At 36.3% G+C, this 17,043-nt stretch overlaps 1 protein-coding gene across 9 annotated transcripts in view; it reads right to left on the bottom strand.

Moving 5' to 3' along the window:
- Window positions 1–2,178: 2,178 nt before the first annotated feature.
- Window positions 2,179–17,043, bottom strand: part of Chb (CLIP-associating protein) — a 36,948-nt gene continuing 22,083 nt past the window's right edge. The window contains exons 1-24 of one of the 9 annotated variants that reach the window (XM_083033360.1): window positions 16,544–16,899; window positions 11,875–12,221; window positions 11,010–11,041; window positions 10,823–10,907; window positions 10,056–10,130; window positions 9,375–9,532; window positions 9,055–9,291; window positions 8,585–8,838; window positions 8,306–8,496; window positions 7,998–8,123; window positions 7,680–7,796; window positions 7,496–7,591; window positions 7,217–7,397; window positions 6,904–7,135; window positions 6,236–6,301; window positions 5,638–5,969; window positions 5,170–5,473; window positions 4,897–5,084; window positions 4,658–4,808; window positions 4,445–4,574; window positions 4,195–4,354; window positions 3,903–4,116; window positions 3,623–3,829; window positions 2,179–3,492 (exon numbers count right to left, since the gene is read on the bottom strand). In XM_083033360.1, the coding sequence (XP_082889486.1) occupies window positions 3,286–3,492; window positions 3,623–3,829; window positions 3,903–4,116; window positions 4,195–4,354; window positions 4,445–4,574; window positions 4,658–4,808; window positions 4,897–5,084; window positions 5,170–5,473; window positions 5,638–5,969; window positions 6,236–6,301; window positions 6,904–7,135; window positions 7,217–7,397; window positions 7,496–7,591; window positions 7,680–7,796; window positions 7,998–8,123; window positions 8,306–8,496; window positions 8,585–8,838; window positions 9,055–9,291; window positions 9,375–9,532; window positions 10,056–10,130; window positions 10,823–10,907; window positions 11,010–11,041; window positions 11,875–12,079 (3,948 nt within the window). In that variant the 5' untranslated portion in view covers window positions 12,080–12,221; window positions 16,544–16,899 and the 3' untranslated portion in view covers window positions 2,179–3,285. Of the gene's footprint in view, window positions 3,493–3,622; window positions 3,830–3,902; window positions 4,117–4,194; window positions 4,355–4,444; window positions 4,575–4,657; window positions 4,809–4,896; window positions 5,085–5,169; window positions 5,474–5,637; window positions 5,970–6,235; window positions 6,302–6,903; window positions 7,136–7,216; window positions 7,398–7,495; window positions 7,592–7,679; window positions 7,797–7,997; window positions 8,124–8,305; window positions 8,497–8,584; window positions 8,839–9,054; window positions 9,292–9,374; window positions 9,533–10,055; window positions 10,131–10,822; window positions 10,908–11,009; window positions 11,042–11,874; window positions 14,297–16,057; window positions 16,900–17,043 lie in introns of those variants that run through there. The other 8 variants (XM_083033359.1, XM_083033358.1, XM_083033352.1 and 5 more) reach the window with 8 other exon arrangements.

Consider the following 17,043-nt stretch of genomic DNA (forward strand, 5'->3'; position numbering starts at 1 on the left):
AAAAAGGTGTAGGAAAAAAATTCACCGGTATCGTATTAAACTCGTCAAACTCTCTCCTATAAATTAGAAAAAAAAATTGTTCTCCCTAAATAATGATTTTTCCAAATTTAAGAAGCGTATATCGCATGGCAGATCGCACGCTGTCAGTCAATTATTATGTATACACGTGAATTTGTATCAATAATAATTAAATTCTCGTCGCAGGATAATAAATATTAGGGTATCTTGTATCATGCAAAAAGCGAGCTTTGAATAAAAAATTGTATGTATGAAAAAAAAATCGTAGCAGCCCATAGAGACTTTAAAGACGAAATTCACTATACGCGTGAGAGAAGGGTAACACGTATCAACAAATATTAAAATGATAACGCACAAAGCTTATGTTCTAGTTTCTCCATCGATCGAACGATCCCGGTTTGCGTTCGCATGAAGAGGAGAAAAAAGGGATCGCCGAAAAACATCCTTAACGCTCGTTACACAAGTAAATCCTTACGTATATCACACACGCATTGACAATTACAACGCAAGTTTCAAATATCGATATATAATAATAATAATAATAATGCTCGTTTAAAACTTAACAGAACAAGCGATTCGATAAACACGATCACCACGCAGAGTCTGGCTGTGTCAGAGAGCCTCTCGTATCCTCAGCACGACCAACGCTGCAGGCAGTGACGATGAGCTACCTAATATCTGTATATCAATTATTATATTAGGTTCTACATATTATATATTGTATAATATGTATATGTATATACATAATCGTGGTACACATCAGGCTCTGAATCGGCGTGACAGCAAATTTATACCAACTCTGAATATCAAAAATTGGAGCATTCAATGCTAGAAAGAGTGACAAAATCATATACATACATATATATATATATATATATATATATATATATATGGTTTAGCAAGATATTTTAAATACATATTTTAAATACATCTTTAAATTTAAATTGGATCCGACATACAGAGATTCTTGCATTGAATTCTCTAATTCTACACAATTTTGCGGATGATCTGTTCCTTAATTAGCGCATACGGACTTCAACGGATTTAAAGATGTGATTACTCCGTGAAAATGACGCGCGTAATATCGTTTATTAAATGTGCACAACGAAGTTCCTTCTCGCCTCTTTTTCTCGAGAGCCTACTAAATCGTATTTGTTTTGACAATAATTCAGCTTTCGAATCAAGTGTCACACAAGCAACACGCGCGTGCAAATAGGGCGCATAGAATAAAATATTTATTCGCGAAACTTTCGAGATTCTATTTGGAGCGCAGAATGGAAAAAATATCGAGTCCGCATTGTTAATACACTATCTACTACACGAGAATAATCAATGTTTTTTATCTCGAAGTATTCACTTTATACGACGTCGGCAACAGAGAATTAGACTTTGTATCTTCTCTTTTCTTTAATCTTGTCTGTACTATCTGCCAAATTGCTCCTAAGTAATGATGAAAGACAATCAAATCCCGTCGCTTCGACGCCGAAGGCACCAAGTAAAAGAAATACAGTCTGTCATATTTTTCTTCTTTTTTTTACTCGAATTGCTCCTCATTCTATATTCAATAATTTATTTATTTTTTTTTTTGGCACTATTTGGCCGTATTGTGTTCGAGACATTTGAATTACTGCATCATCACGCTGAAGTGAATTATCGAGGTACTATTAGAGATTCGTGTTACAAGGCGTTTAATACCAAGTGGACACACGATTCTATATCCAATATATTTGTAATACTTACGTCAGACAACGCAAATGTTTTTAAAACAAATTTTCAATATCTCGTAATACTTTTCAATCATTCATCTTGCTGAATTTATAATAAAATTTTATTATCCTTATATATATATGTATATATTGTATCTCTCGACTAAATATATATAGTAAGAAAAGGACAAAAAGAGGATCTACATATAATATATATATATAATTTTTTCTTATACAAATAAACAGAAACGACAATGGCACAAAGTGTTACTAAACTCGTTACGTTAGCGTTTGATTTAGCGTTCATTCAATTGGCAACGTGATGAATAGTTTAAGTGTTAACGTTAGTCTCGAGCAGATCGACTTACTAATCACTGTTACTTTAATTATGCTTATTTTTTAAATACGCGCTAATCTCTCAACCACATATTCTCTCATTCTCTCATCGAAATTGCTCTTTTTTTCTCTCTATCTCTCATATATTCCTTCTTGTATGTATATATGTATTATTTGTGTGTCTATGCATGGTCTGTCAAGAAAGACTATTCCGTTTGTGTCTTTTACGTCATTGTGCGTCCTTGGGAATCTGACTAGCACGTAGATTTCAAACGAATAAATTATACACATATTTTCCTTATCACGTGTCGTTGCCACGAGATGCACCACGACGTATTGCCGGACACGCGATTACGCTCGGCACTCGGTAACAAGCATACAATATAATTAACGTAACGTTCACTGGTAGCTCACGTGATTAGTATTCGGCTGCGCACTGAGAGATATCGAATCCATAGACAGTGATGTTGCCTTGCGTTCTCTTAGTTATCTTAAATGTCTCACGGTGATGGAAGAATTGAAGCATTATGAGAAAAACTGTTCCAACGCTGCTATGTGATTTGCAAAAATGTGAACGAAAGCTCAAGACCAATAAAAATACTGCATTTTCTGAATACTGTGACTATACATTATAAAACACAACGTAGCTTGCATGTATAAATTCTCATATGTACAGTATATGTGTATCATTGTAAGAAAAAGAAAATAAAACAAAAACACCGATTAGCAGAACCAAAAATCTGTCTACTTTGCAAATGGACACGGTAATATTACACAAATAATTCTATAATTCTTTCACAAAGAATAAGCGAGAGCATATCACAGCAATATATTTGCCAAAGTTATTATGTGACGCTCGCGTAAGAAGACTTCTTACTGATCTGTAATTAATTAACATTAATAATCGCACTTTTTTTTCTATAAACAAATAGTAACACGGGACACATAACAACACCAGGATCATTGTCGCGCTGGTTCCATATGCAACATCACTGTCGTCTCGAGTACCGTTTCACGCATATCGCTAACTGACGCACACACACATACACACATCATCAGTCTCTATTGTATCAAAACTTCCGAGTCATATTGGTAAAATCGTCATCGTCGACCATCACGGATTGGACTTACTGAGAAAGCTCATAAGCATTCGCTCATGCCGCGCGCCGAAACGGGCGAATCTCTTAAGTATCGCGACCCTGAGAGTCGTGGTATTGGATGTTAGTTAATTCTTACTGTTGCTACGCGGACTGGCAGGTGTACTGTTCGCCTGTTGATGCGCACGTTGTATGTAAATATTTAGCAATTTCAGTTTGCTAGAGTACAGACAGCTTAAGTGCGGTTTCAGCGCCTCCTCGCCAACCGCGACGTGGATCGCCACCATGCAAAAGACTGCACTCTTGCGAACTGCACTTTCAGCGTCATCATAGGCCTATATATGTATAAATGATACATAGTGTTATATATAATTCGTATATATAATTACTATAAATATTATAAATACTATACATAATACTTTTTTTCAAGAGAATTTATCTAAACGCTTAATCCAAATGCATTACCTTGATAAGGCCCGGCATGACCTTGGCAAGATGAGGTTCGATAGCGTCGCGTCCCCAATGCTCTACGACCTTGTGTAACATCTTTATCGCGCCCATATTTAATGGAAATGTTTCCGTAGCGATTATAGTGGAAACTAAATGTATAATTTGTTCAGGCTTCAAAACCATAGCCATCGTCGCCGCGCACTTCTCTGCGTTCCAATGTACCTATTACAAAAATACGAATCATAAGTATGTTGTGTCGATTCCTGTCAATTAAAATAGCTAAATCGATACTCACTGGAGATCTACCGCCGCTTCCGCTAGAAGAATCAACCTTCTGATCGTCGGATTTGTAGGCGTAAATAACTTTCAGTACCAGCAACTCATTGTAAGAGGAGAAGCATTCTATCAATTCCTGACATTTAAGCATATCAATTAGCGTTTGAAGAACTTCTACCTGTATAACTTTACCGTCATTGGATAAGCTATCTAATAAAACTTTGAGCACTTTTCTGAAACATTAAAAATTTATTAAGTTACTTGGATTAAACTGCCGAGTAAAATACGCAAAATTACGAGTCGAGACATACTTGAAATTTCGTTTGATATACAACGCATCTCCTTCGCGGACATATAATTGAAATTCTTGTAACACCGATACTTTCTCCGTAGTTTGCGCTACTTTAGATTGCAAGGTTTGAACCATATTATCTACGATTTCTGGTCTATTCGTTAAATCGGGCGATGATCCTGCGTATAAAAAATATAATTAGATAGATTTTAATATTCTTGAAAAGAAATCATTTTTAATTAAAAAAAAAAAAAAGATAAAATACACACCGTGCGTTTTGTAACCATTATTCTCTTGAGGTAAAATCAAGTCACCGGCGATCGTATCGGATCCGTTTACCGTTATATTACTAACAGATCGTCCTCGTTGCGTCGGTGAGGAAACCGACGAAGATCGACCCTAAAAACATTAACGATAAAAATTATTTTATATTTTGCTGGTTCCTCCTATTTATTGTATTTGTATTTTCTTATTCAGCTTACCGAATTGGATAAAGTGAGACCTTCTATTCTTTCTTCCACATCGGCCATGTTGCTGATTCCGCTATCTTTGCTGGTAGTAGCTCTCTCTAAACGCTCGAAGCCGTAATTTTGTATTTCAGCGGTTGTGCGTCGTAATGATCTATGGAAAGAACTTAAAAATTAAAATGTCTCAGAATTTTATAATGCATTTGTAACATAATGTTATATGATACGATACGACGAAATGATCGTTCACGTACTTGTATACTTCCTCCATATTTTCATCTCCTCCGTCGATTTCAGTTCTCGCATCCGTCTTTAAGTCGTTCTTCGCTTTCGTTCGAGCTGGCGAGCTCTGCGCTCTAGGCGGTGGTGTACCGGGCGAGGCTGGATTACTGGAAGCGGATGATTTCATTAGATGATTCTGCACTAGAGGCCAGGCTGAGTCCTAAGGAAGAAAAACAATGATTCAGCACGAGAACGATATGAGAAAAGAAACAACACAATGCTGACGAATAACTCGTTCAACATACCTGATAATATTTCGGTAACTCGGAGAGTATCATAGTAACTTGAGGCGGATTGAGATTGTAAAGTGATATCACAGCGTTCTGCGCGTGCCTCTTCACGTCTTGGCTTTTACCGTCATTCGACCAGTCAAGCAGTCGCGCAAGTGCTGTCGCTGCAGAACCGATCAGCGCGGACGGTTCAGCCGTCTCGGCGATCTGCGCGATGAATTTCAATGCTGCTACTTTCACACGAGAATTCGGTGTTTGTGTTGGATCCGTCAGATACCTCATCACAGCTGGTAGAAGCTGTTGTCCCGGAAAATAGTCTCTGGACATAAATTATATTACGTTAAAAAATGTAATAATTATAATAAATTTATATTATAATAATATTAATATAATATACAAATTAATATATAATATAAATTAATATATAATATATAAATTAATATAATATAAAATATCATGTGCAAGACTTGTATAAATCCTCACCTTATGATATCAAGCGTTCTCTGGATCTTTGTTTGTATAGATCCCAAGAGATCGGTGCCCAATTTATTGAGTAGTCTTGCACACAAAACGTAAAGCCAGTCGCCAAGACCTTCGCTGTGAGTCATCACTAGTTCATTCAATGTGTCCAGAAACAAACTGAACACTTTGGTATGGGAATCCATGAACATTTTTGTAAAAATATCTGTCACTCTACGCAAATCTGATGATGTCAATGTGTTTCCGCTATTCAAATAATGCTGTAAGGCCACTAAGCCTTCTTTCCGATCTCCCCAATGTTTATGAGCACAGTTTTCAATAATTTCTTTGATATCCTGCAAAACGAAAAGAGAACCATGTGTTTTTTTTCAACTTTTAGTTTCAAAATATACATAGTTATGTCAAAGTATTTTCGATATAATGTAAATGTATTTTTATACAAAATAATAATGTTTTTAATATTAAAATACAATTGCTGCACTTTAATTTTAAAATATCTTTGTTTTTAAATTAATTAAAATTAATTTAAAAATATCTGATGAGTTGTAGTAAATATTTATTTCAAAAATGTGTGCAGAAAAATAAAAAGAATTTAACGAACCTTTGGGATAGACTGATCCCATAGATCACGGTATAGTCTCGGTTGAGAGCCACTCCATGAGTACGACTAATGGGTAGATGGGCGATGGAGATATGAAGAACAGAACGGCGTGTCGCGTTAGTCAACAAATACGCCGCAACAAAACCAAAAGTGAAAAACCAGACACATGCATTAGCTACACCTTCATACAGTGCTTAAGCTTTTTGGCATTTTTGAAATATACTTGTTCTCTTTATTTAATAAAAAAGATTGAATCATACAAAAATTAATATTAAATTTTTAAACAGAAATTATATCATAAAGCAATATCTTTGTTTTATTCTATATATTTGCATGCTACTGAAACTAAAATAAAACTTAAATATTATATAAGCATTAATTAATCATAAAAAGCGATAAATCTATTAATTATCACATAAAAATGTGTGTATACTCTTAATATTAATGCAGCATGATATATGGAGGTAATATGAAGATGTACCTAGTTTGTCAATTTAATTTTTTGTGAACGCTAGTGTGTTAGTTTATGACAAGAGTACAAATTTAACGAGACAAAGATATATTATGTAAACTTCGATTTTTTCATCGAAGTAACAAAAATAGATATTGCAGCCGATAAAGGCGCCGTTATGTCTAATTTTTCGATTCTCGATAAAATTTCTACTTACATCGCTAGCTCGTCTGTAACCGTCTATGCTTCGTTCCGAGCATATGCTGCTGTTTTCACTGTCGTCACTGTGATCTCCTTTGCCACCCGGTATTCTGGTGTAATTGTCAATACTGTCGAAGGTCAGCGCATCTGCCAAAGCGGACTCCGCCTCGCGTGACTTTTGCAGCATCTTCTGTGCCATGACTGGTGGTTTGGTGCTGTCCGTCGGTGACATATGTAAATTTCTCCCCCTATTAATTCAAGGAATTCACGTCAACAGCCGTTCGAATAAATCTTTATAGCATTTGCGATAAAGAAAAATTTGTATGCACCGTAGTTTGCTCGCGAAACTTCTGTCCATTCCAAATCTCTGTGGACTAGGTTCGCGACTGTTGCTTGTGCTGCCGATACCATGTCCGGATAATCTTCTCGGTCTGCCTATCAATGATTCGCCTTCGCGATTATACGTGGCGTAGCTCAATCTAGACGACGGGGAACCTGATCTGCTGCTAGCTGTTGGGGGAAAAAAATTAAACAGTTTTGTTAAGAATCTTTTATTGTTACAGTGTTTTGATTACATCATTTTCTTCGCGAAAAATCATGAAACGTACGTTGAGATTGCGAAACTCCCGACATTCTTGTTCTTGTCCTTGCAGCTCTTTCTGGACTAGCAACCGCGTTAGGATCCGGAGATTTACTAGGACGAGCTGATACCAACATAAAATAGTACAATTATATATTCGTCGTATATTTATTAATTAATTTATCTCGACAATAAATTATAATATTACTCACGGGGTGCTGCTGCTGCTTTCTGTCTACTCATATTCGCGTACATTGTCCTAGCCTTCGCCCTTTGAGCAGCTTGCAAATCGATTGCGCTAGTAGATCTGACTCCCGGTGTACCTCGATCTGTAGAAATATAGCATAAATTAATTTACAAAATAATTTTATCAACTTTTACAACTTGTGTGCAAGATAAAAAATTAAAAAGATCAACATAAGACAACAGCTCCATTTGTGCGCTAAGTTTTTTATAGTTGCAGTGTGATATAACATAATGTATGTAAGTGTGACCTCTATTTCTGAGGCAAATACAATAGAAAAAATTACAATGACTGTCTGTTGGTCTTTGTAGTATCGGGATACCAGACTGACGATAAGATCGAGGCAAAGACGGAGTACGTCTGAGCGGACCTTGTGGTTGACCAATGGTCTGATGCAAATTTTCCGTACTACCTTCATACGTTTAATGCAAAGAAGAGAAGAAGTCACAAAAAGAGCAGCATGAAAACAGAGCGACAAGTTCTTCATATTAGAATCGCAAACACGAGAGTATACATCAATATATTTTCCAATGCAACGTAATTTGTTTTAATGAAGCGTTCTATTGCAAACATAAATAAGCAGAAAATCTTCACCTGCCGCGCTTATCGCAGGTCTAGCTGTACGAGGACTAACACTCGACGATCTCGCACTAGCCACGATATTTAAGCTGTTACTACTGCCGCTATTGCTGAGAGACATCAAAGATCGTTTGTACGACGCGTCCAAATTATTAAGTAATATCTCAGCCTGCTCTGGAAAGTGATTTTTAAATGCCCAGAATGATCTATAAAAAAGGGAAAAAATTATGTTATTAAATCAATTTCTTTGTTAACAAAGATATATATAAATAGGGTTGTCAAAAAGGTACTCACTTCCTGGCGAAAACTCGCGCTTCCGCGTCGGAATCCGCGATGCCCTTTTTAAGCGCGTCCGACAATACTGTTATGTGCTTCTGCAATATCTGCGTAGGCCAGGTCTGCAGAATTAGAGTCAGATATTCCCAGGACGCTTTGCGAATGTCTTTGCTCTTGTTGCTCACGCATGATATAATAATAGGCACATATCGACTACAGTGGGTATTTTGAAGGATAAACCGAACTGCCACCGCACCGGCTGTCGCCACGACCTAGTTACCGTGTGAAAATGGTAGGTAATTAAAACTCTCTTACCTTTTATAGAAATAAAACGGAGGTAAAAAATTAACAGATACACGACCGTCGTAAAATTCTACGAAATATTAACATTTGTAGAAAGGATATAATAATTAATAAAATAAATACGACGAATTGAACAATAATCGAATCTAAATGACAGAAATCTAGTATTATTACGCGACACTTACCTTGGCACTGTTCTGTATGAGGTTCATTAACGTGAGCAAAACCGCCTCGCCAAAACTGGCGAATTTGGTCTTCAGGCTCTGACTCAGAAAGGCTAGAGTTACACACGCCTCTCGCGTTACTTGGGATCTAAGGTCTGTGCAGGCCTGCTCGAATGATCGCTGTACGCTCTTTAGGCATTCGTGGAAATTTTCGTAATTAGTACCACCTGCGAGTATAATGGCCCTTAATTTTTTCATCTGTAAAAACAAAAAGACAAATATATATAAAAGATTGTCAAGCATAATGAAGGAGATTTGCGTTTTTCCGAAGCGACACGTACGCTATCCGCTCTCAGTTTCCAGTCCTTCTTATCATCGCCCACAGTATCCCTGATAATCTTCATCTGCTCCTCGAGGTCCCTCGCCGAAAATAAAGTGACAGTAGGTACATCCTCAAACGAAGTGATGAAGTATTCTTCATCGACGGCTCCGGCTTGCGCTGGATAAAGAACGATAATTTTTTAAATATTCGTTTCAATGCGAAATTATTGTACATTGTGTATAATATACATGTATGTGTTAAATAATAATTATTTTCTGAGAACACACACAATATTCTTCAAGCTTTACATTTTCAGAAATTATTAATAATTATGATATTAAGTTCAAAAGTTAGACAATTTGCTATAAACACTATCAGTCATCATACAAAATGATACGAAATGCATTACAGATTAATAAAAATGATGATTGCAAATGATAATAAATAAGCATTATATCACGTTACACATGAAAAGCTGTATGGCTGTATAACCGAGCAACAATGCATAGAACATTCACTCATATATTACATTGTTCTAATTAGTAAATGTTGATTATGATGTATCACAATTAATTGACACAATAAATTTCACTGTATTATGGAACAATTGAAAGTTTTTACGTGTGATTTCCCAAAAGACTGAAATCGTATAGTTAGAATAATAATATAATTGCCAATATAGAATTTAGAAATTATATACCTGATGCTGATCTTACTGACAGAGTTCTTTTGACAGTTGTTGACCTTGGGACCGTAGAGGATGAACCAGGGGGAGCTGTCATGCAAGCGAACAGTTAGCATATTCTCGTCATCAAAACGTCAACAACACTACGTTGACCTTTTGTTGACGAGTTTTTCTGATTGTGTATTGTTAACAATGCCAAAGCCGCATTGCGGTTAAAACGTAAGCGTAAATAAAGTGTTACAGTGTATTTTCCATATGTGCGCTTCGTTTGCCGATGAGACTTGTATGCTTCTGTGACATTCGACTCAACATTGAGTCACGAAAGATACTCACATACATACATTTCAGGTGAAACAAGAAGAGAGACACATTTAAAGTAACATATACATGAGACAACTGCTTATAAGAAAAAGCCCGCTGATTTATATGACACAAACTAACACTGCTGTTATCGTTTCGATACATGAAATATTGACATTCAATATTGATTCAATCTTCTAGCCGAATATGACAAAAAAGTACATTTAATATAACCAATTTTATAAATTAAAAATAATTAAATCCACACCATATATTTAACGTCGACTACTACTTGCAATTTTTCACATTAACAGCTACTTAATTAAAAAAAAAGTTTTAAAGAAATTTACTTCATTGTTTCTACTCTTGCAATATATCATGCTCTCGATAAAAAAATTAATAATATTAGATTGGCAATGTAAGTCACAATAATAGTTAAGATCGTGAGGTGTATGAAATAATTTCATAATATTTGGATATACCTAAGGCAGAGGATGGTGTTTTAGCGGGTCCAAATTGACCTCGTTTCGGAGGCATGTTCAACCTCTTGACAGGAGCCGATTTGATCTGCAACACAAACTTTTTCTTCATACAAAACGTCATATCTATTTATAAATAAATTTTGCAAATGAGGTGCTCTTAATGCACACCTTTGAACTTTACACTTACCGCTCTGTCGATTTCGTCGCTGTCTTTGCCAACTGAAACAAAAACGAAAAACAATGATTAAGATTAGGACTTTGCGCATCCTTCTCCGCCAGTTAAAAAAGCTATAAAAGTTGCAAACTTCTCAGAAAACAGTAAAAAAAAAAGTATAATATAATTCAGAAAATATAATACTTTATATTCTACAATTTTTACAATTATATTAGTCTTCCTCGATATTACTTTAATATTGTCATATTAATATATTATTGTAAATTAATATATAAATTAATACATAAATTAATACAAGGAGAGAATTTTTCGTTATATTTTACCGCAAAATTTACCACAAATTTTATCATGTTTGGTAATAAGCCGAAAATTATCATGCTGTATGTTAAAATAAATATGAACGATTAAGCTGGATTGAAAATATTATGCTGCATTGTAAAATTTATATAAAATATTTTATATGCACTTTTTTGGCATCTATTCTATTTAAAACACTTATATATAAAGAATCCCAAGTTTTTAACATAATTTCTTAACACATTTTAAAATTATTTTAGTAAAATAAATCAAACATATTTTATATTTTATTGTGATAGATATTATAATATATTTTTTATTGTGATAAATATTAATCAGAGAAATTCTCATAAAATTCTTTCTATACCATATTATCCCACGATTACCATGATTTTCCGAATACATTTTAAGAGAAAATTCTCTGTGTATATTTTTGTGTTACGTAAGACAATGTATCGTAGTAAAAGAAAATATTTAAAAGTATTTGTACCAATTTATACATTAACATTACAATTATTTTATATATTTAGCGTAGGATAGCCTTCTGTTTCTTTTTGTACGGCAAAATTAATTCATGTACCTAGATCTGGGTACAGCCAAGGCGGCTTGTGGATGTCGCAGTGACATCCCCGCGCCCTTGCACCAGGATGCTTGACTATATTATCCCATTGCAATATCCATCTGCTGCTCGCGTCCCACAATTTCTTATCGATACTGGGATACCTCTTTAATCCCCGATGCATACAACAATGTCCGCTCGGCATTATCATGCCAGCGTCATTCATCGCGAATGTGTATATGATACTTTAGCGGAAGCAGCAAGGATAAATTTCTTCGCAGATAGCAACAGAATTATAACGACGTTGACATTCCGCCAGTGTCATCATCATCTTAATAAACCAGTTGCGGGCGAATCTTTTCCTATCTCTGTTGCAATTATTTTTTTCAGCAGATGTTATAAATAGCAATCTCAGAATGATATTGTCACAACTATCCAATTAGCGATTTAAAAAACAAAATTATGCTAAACACATTTAGAAATTCGAGATTTTACAAGCTACTCTCTATTATCTTTTTCTCATTCCGCGTCTCTGTCAGAGAAGATTCCCATCAAGATCCTTTAATCGACAAAAATAAAAAATTAATAATTGTACTCGCGAAAAATTCAGAGCTACGACAATATCATTCTTAGAATGCGATAAAGAAGCCGTTTATCGCGTGTAATGAGCACAGTTATCTAAACTGGTTGTGTGTCAACAATTACGATACGACAAATGAGCGTTCAAGTTTGTTAACTCTTACGATTCGAGAGATTCTGGCTAATGAATATTATGTGAGTTCACGAAAGTGTAAAATCTCGAAACGTTGCTTGCGAAACTCGTAAATGCGAGCAGTGCAAACGTAGTGAAAGTAATCTTCATTCGTTTTTTCTCGCAGACTGCTTCGTCGTAGAATTAATTTCTAAATCCTAATTGGATTCCCGCGAACGTGCCTTATTAATTTGCCGCTGTAAGCGATTCATTAGATCGATTAATTTCGCGGGATGCGCGGATTTAACGAGTAGGATTGATCGACATACTGTCGGATTTCACATTTCGCACAAAAGTACATTCGTAGCGATGTAATCAGAGAATACTTGTGAGTGATATTAGGAGTTTCCAATAAGAAATGATTAGTTATTTTCATAATAAATTACTATCGAAATAAATATCGAAGTCGTCGTTAGCTTAAAGAGACATTGCAAGCAAATTTAACTTTCCGTGTTTTCAATTGTTTAATCCTCTCTCGTAATTTTTCAAGAAAATAACTCAATCGATGAAATTTGCAAAAGTCGTAACCAGCATCGAATGGAACCGCCTAATAAATCATTAAGAGAAAATTACTGGAATTATGACGTAAACTGGCAGTTTGTAGCAAATGACGACAGTAAGTGACAGTTATTTCTCTCTCTTTCCCTCTTTCTGTTGGATTTCAAGATTGCGGCGTAACAGTTCCTAATTTTACTCTTGCCTCTCTCGCAAGCACCTTATTATCTACCTTCCGAGCATTCTTTGCGGTCGTATTGAGCGCATGCACGCGCTCTCTTTCGCATTAAGAAGTTCTGTAATATGCAGCTGCGTGTGAGGCCGTTTATAGCGGTACACTAAAGATTCCTTCTTTTTCTGCGAGGCAAACGCTCGACATTTGTTACGCCACTCGAGCTTTACACAGTTCTAAACCGTTAACGAGCTTTAATCGCTTTCTCACTATAGGTAAAAATCAATATAGTTTAATATTTTAATAGATACAAGTATTATATAATATATTGCTCAATTATTCAAAATTTCACATCATCTTTAGAAATAATACTCGATGTGTAAATAATAATTGCAGAATAACAGAAATATATGAGCGGTCATTGATATTCTCGAGTACGATCAGTCAATGTTCTCCGATAGCTGAACGTCATTTTACATATTTGCTATGTGTGCACCGACAACAATCGATGATTCAATAATAAAACGCGAAGCATTATTGAAGATACTATCGTTAATAATTAAAAATAATATCGTTCAGAATCGAGAAATGCGATAGGCGTGATTTTCTTTAGCTATCGGCCGGCGTTTGCGACCCATTTATTAATATCTTCGATATATCGGCTCTCTCCGGTTCTACAATGAATGTACACACACACGTGCCGCGTTACACGTAACAAGACCGTTTAATGAGAAACCTCATTTTCTCACGTTACAGATAGCATCGTCTCGCGCGCCTTCTCTTCTGACGTTCCAGCGTTCATTCAGATCTCCGCGCGCCGTTCATGAATTGCCGACTACCGAAGCTCTTTAAAGCACAGATATCGTATATTTACAGACAATGTAGTTTCGAGTATATAAACTAAAGAAAAAAATTACACAATACAATATTGTCACACAGATGAATGGCAACGATTTTCTATACAAAAATATTACATAAAATTATTCATTTTGATTTGAATCATAATCATCGAGAGAGTGGAATCAGATTCGATAGATATATACAGAATAAAAAGTAAATTCAATTAAAAAATAATTCAATAAATCCACAACGGAAAAATTAACATGTGCATGCAAATTTATATATGACAGAAAGAAGTTGTATTTTTAAAAATAATAATATATAAAATTATATCAACTGACAGAGAATCTATGTCACGTATAACTTTCAGCTTGGGGCTAAATATAGCCACGGTTATTTATTAAATTTATCTCGAGAAGGCTTATATATAAACATTTTTTTTTTCAGGGAAAAAAAAAGACGAGCGTTTGATTTGCATCAATTTGTTCCTCGGGGCCTTAAAACTTGTATATACATGTCGCGTTGTTTTAGGAGGGGAAATAAAAAATTCATCCTACTTCCCGGAATCGGTTGCGTCACAAACGCGCCGATCGGCCTCTATTACGCGTAGCCCATTACCGCACACGTGCTCGGGCATTTATCGCCGACGTGTAGATTAACATCATCTAGCGGTTAAACCGCCATCGTTCACGTATAAAAAGGGACATCGAGCCGTATATTAAATCAAGCAAAAAAAGCCGAACAAACTCCATTGAAATAATATCTGCTGCGATTGATTAACGTGCGCGCTTTCGACGCTAATTACGCGATCGTTCCAAGATCTTGATTAAAATGGCCCTTATTTATACCGAATAAAACGTGACACGAGTAATCTGGGTCTTGGTTTCACGCCTTGTTATAAAGTAATTTACGTGAAACAATAAGGGCGTCGCTTTGCGAAATTTTCTTCGTCGAAACCGGCAACACACTGTTTAAGAAGCTGATCTCGATAATGATAATGATTTTTTTCCCCTTTCGAAAGTACGAAATCCTGTTCCTCGCTCGCTTGCATAAGAATGTTATAATATATAAAAAAATAAAAGTTAATAGTCCTTAAGATTGTTTGCCTTGTTCGCAATTACATTTCGTTTTTATGATTGAGGCAAGCGGAATAATTAATGGAACATGCCGATAGGCACGCTTAGCTATCTATTAATTCAAAACGCGATATTGCCTTCGTGTACGAGGAATTTAAAGTGAAGTCATATTTTCTAAAGAAACTGAGAAACGACGTTCGCATTGTATTGCATAATTACGGCTATTCTCTCTATTATAATCATGTAACGTTGAAACGCAAGAGTTCTTGCATTTACATCCTGACATCCTCGTTGCAGTGAAAATGTTCGAGCGAGTGGTGGAGAATCGTCTACTAGTTCATCGCGGCCGAGAAAGTGCATTAATAATTCCGGCCAACTCGGCCAGCTCGATCTTTTTGCACATTCGTCTTTATACAACGCACTTTTGTCGAGTCGCACAACAGTGCGTGTAAACTCCTTATCTTTCTCAAAGGCGGCCCGAAACGTGACACAAATAAAGAGATTCGTGACACACACACGATGGCGCAAAATCGTATTTAAGCGGACGAAAAAAAAAAAAAAAAAAAAAAAAAGATGATTCTAAAATATTTCTGAAAGAAATTCGGTAGCTAGAAACGCTTTGCAAATTCGTATTTTTCCGATGTTTCGAAAAATATTTCAATTTCTAAAGAAAAAGAGAGAGATTTTAGGTTCTAAACTAACGTCCTGACATTTGACAATTTTTCTTTGTCTAGAAATTTATTATTTGTGATTGCGTTGTAAAAGAAATTATCCTGGCGTTCACTTCGAAACTGGCTATTGCGTCGTGCAATTATTTTTCGAAATAACGCGACTCCGCTTGCATCCTCGTCCAACAACACTATTTCTCACCGTACGTAGCCGCGGGCGCGGAACAATCGGACTCGCATAAACTAGTCTATGCAACGCTATAGGATTACGACGTCGGGCCGTTCGTCGTTTATTATCTCTCGCATCGCCTTTGTCGCGCACTGCGAAAATTCCTTCGACGACCACACACGGTCAAAATCGTCGTCGCACTGTCAGGAAGTGTCGCGTGTCATCGATTGCGTGAATGCACGACACGGTCGCGATAATGCATCTTGTATGCACGTATCGTTAAAAGTACCGTGCAACGTCGCGAGGTAAACACATCTCGCGACCTCGCTTCGAACAGCGGTAATAACAATCCTGACGAGAAAAAAAATTGAAGATGTAATTTCGATCAAAACAATTTTTTCGATTGCACGATCACAGCTAGAGCGCACTTTACGACGATCATCGCGCTTTCATCGTCACGAGAAACGTGTCGCGTGTTTCTAGCAGCATATATATATATATCGAAACCACTGATCTCACCGAGATTACAAACGAGGGAAATCGATCCTCGCACGTGACACGAAGAGAGAAATAAAAAGCGCAGGAGAAAAGCACACGATCGATGATCGCGACAACAACTTGTACGAGACTACCTACGATGCAACGCGTCTCTCACGTTGCTAAACACCGACTCGTTTACTCACCGCCGAGCTCCCGAGAGTAAGCGCTTATGCGCGGAACGCAAGTAAAGCGATCGAGGAGGGGGTCCCACACGAACCTTCCCCTATCGTTGGTGCCCCGTAACTGGAAGGGGCCAAAGGCCGTAGGGACGAACGAGGGAGTGCGGGGTCTGCCTTTTGCAGCAGACCGATTCCGGAAAATCAATGCCAGTGATGCTATTGTCAAGTGTGTCATCGGGGACAATGGTACAGTCGCGAAAATCTACCTTCAGCGAGGTCGACTTGTGTGATTTTAGTCATTCTTTAGCGACACGTGTCACAATATGTATAAAGATTGTAAAATTTTGCAAAAATATTTTA

The sequence above is a fragment of the Prenolepis imparis genome, unplaced genomic scaffold (assembly GCF_030444845.1).
Source record: "Prenolepis imparis isolate NDT839.2.m4 unplaced genomic scaffold, iyPreImpa1.0 SCAF_3, whole genome shotgun sequence".
Lineage (NCBI taxonomy): Eukaryota > Metazoa > Arthropoda > Insecta > Hymenoptera > Formicidae > Prenolepis > Prenolepis imparis.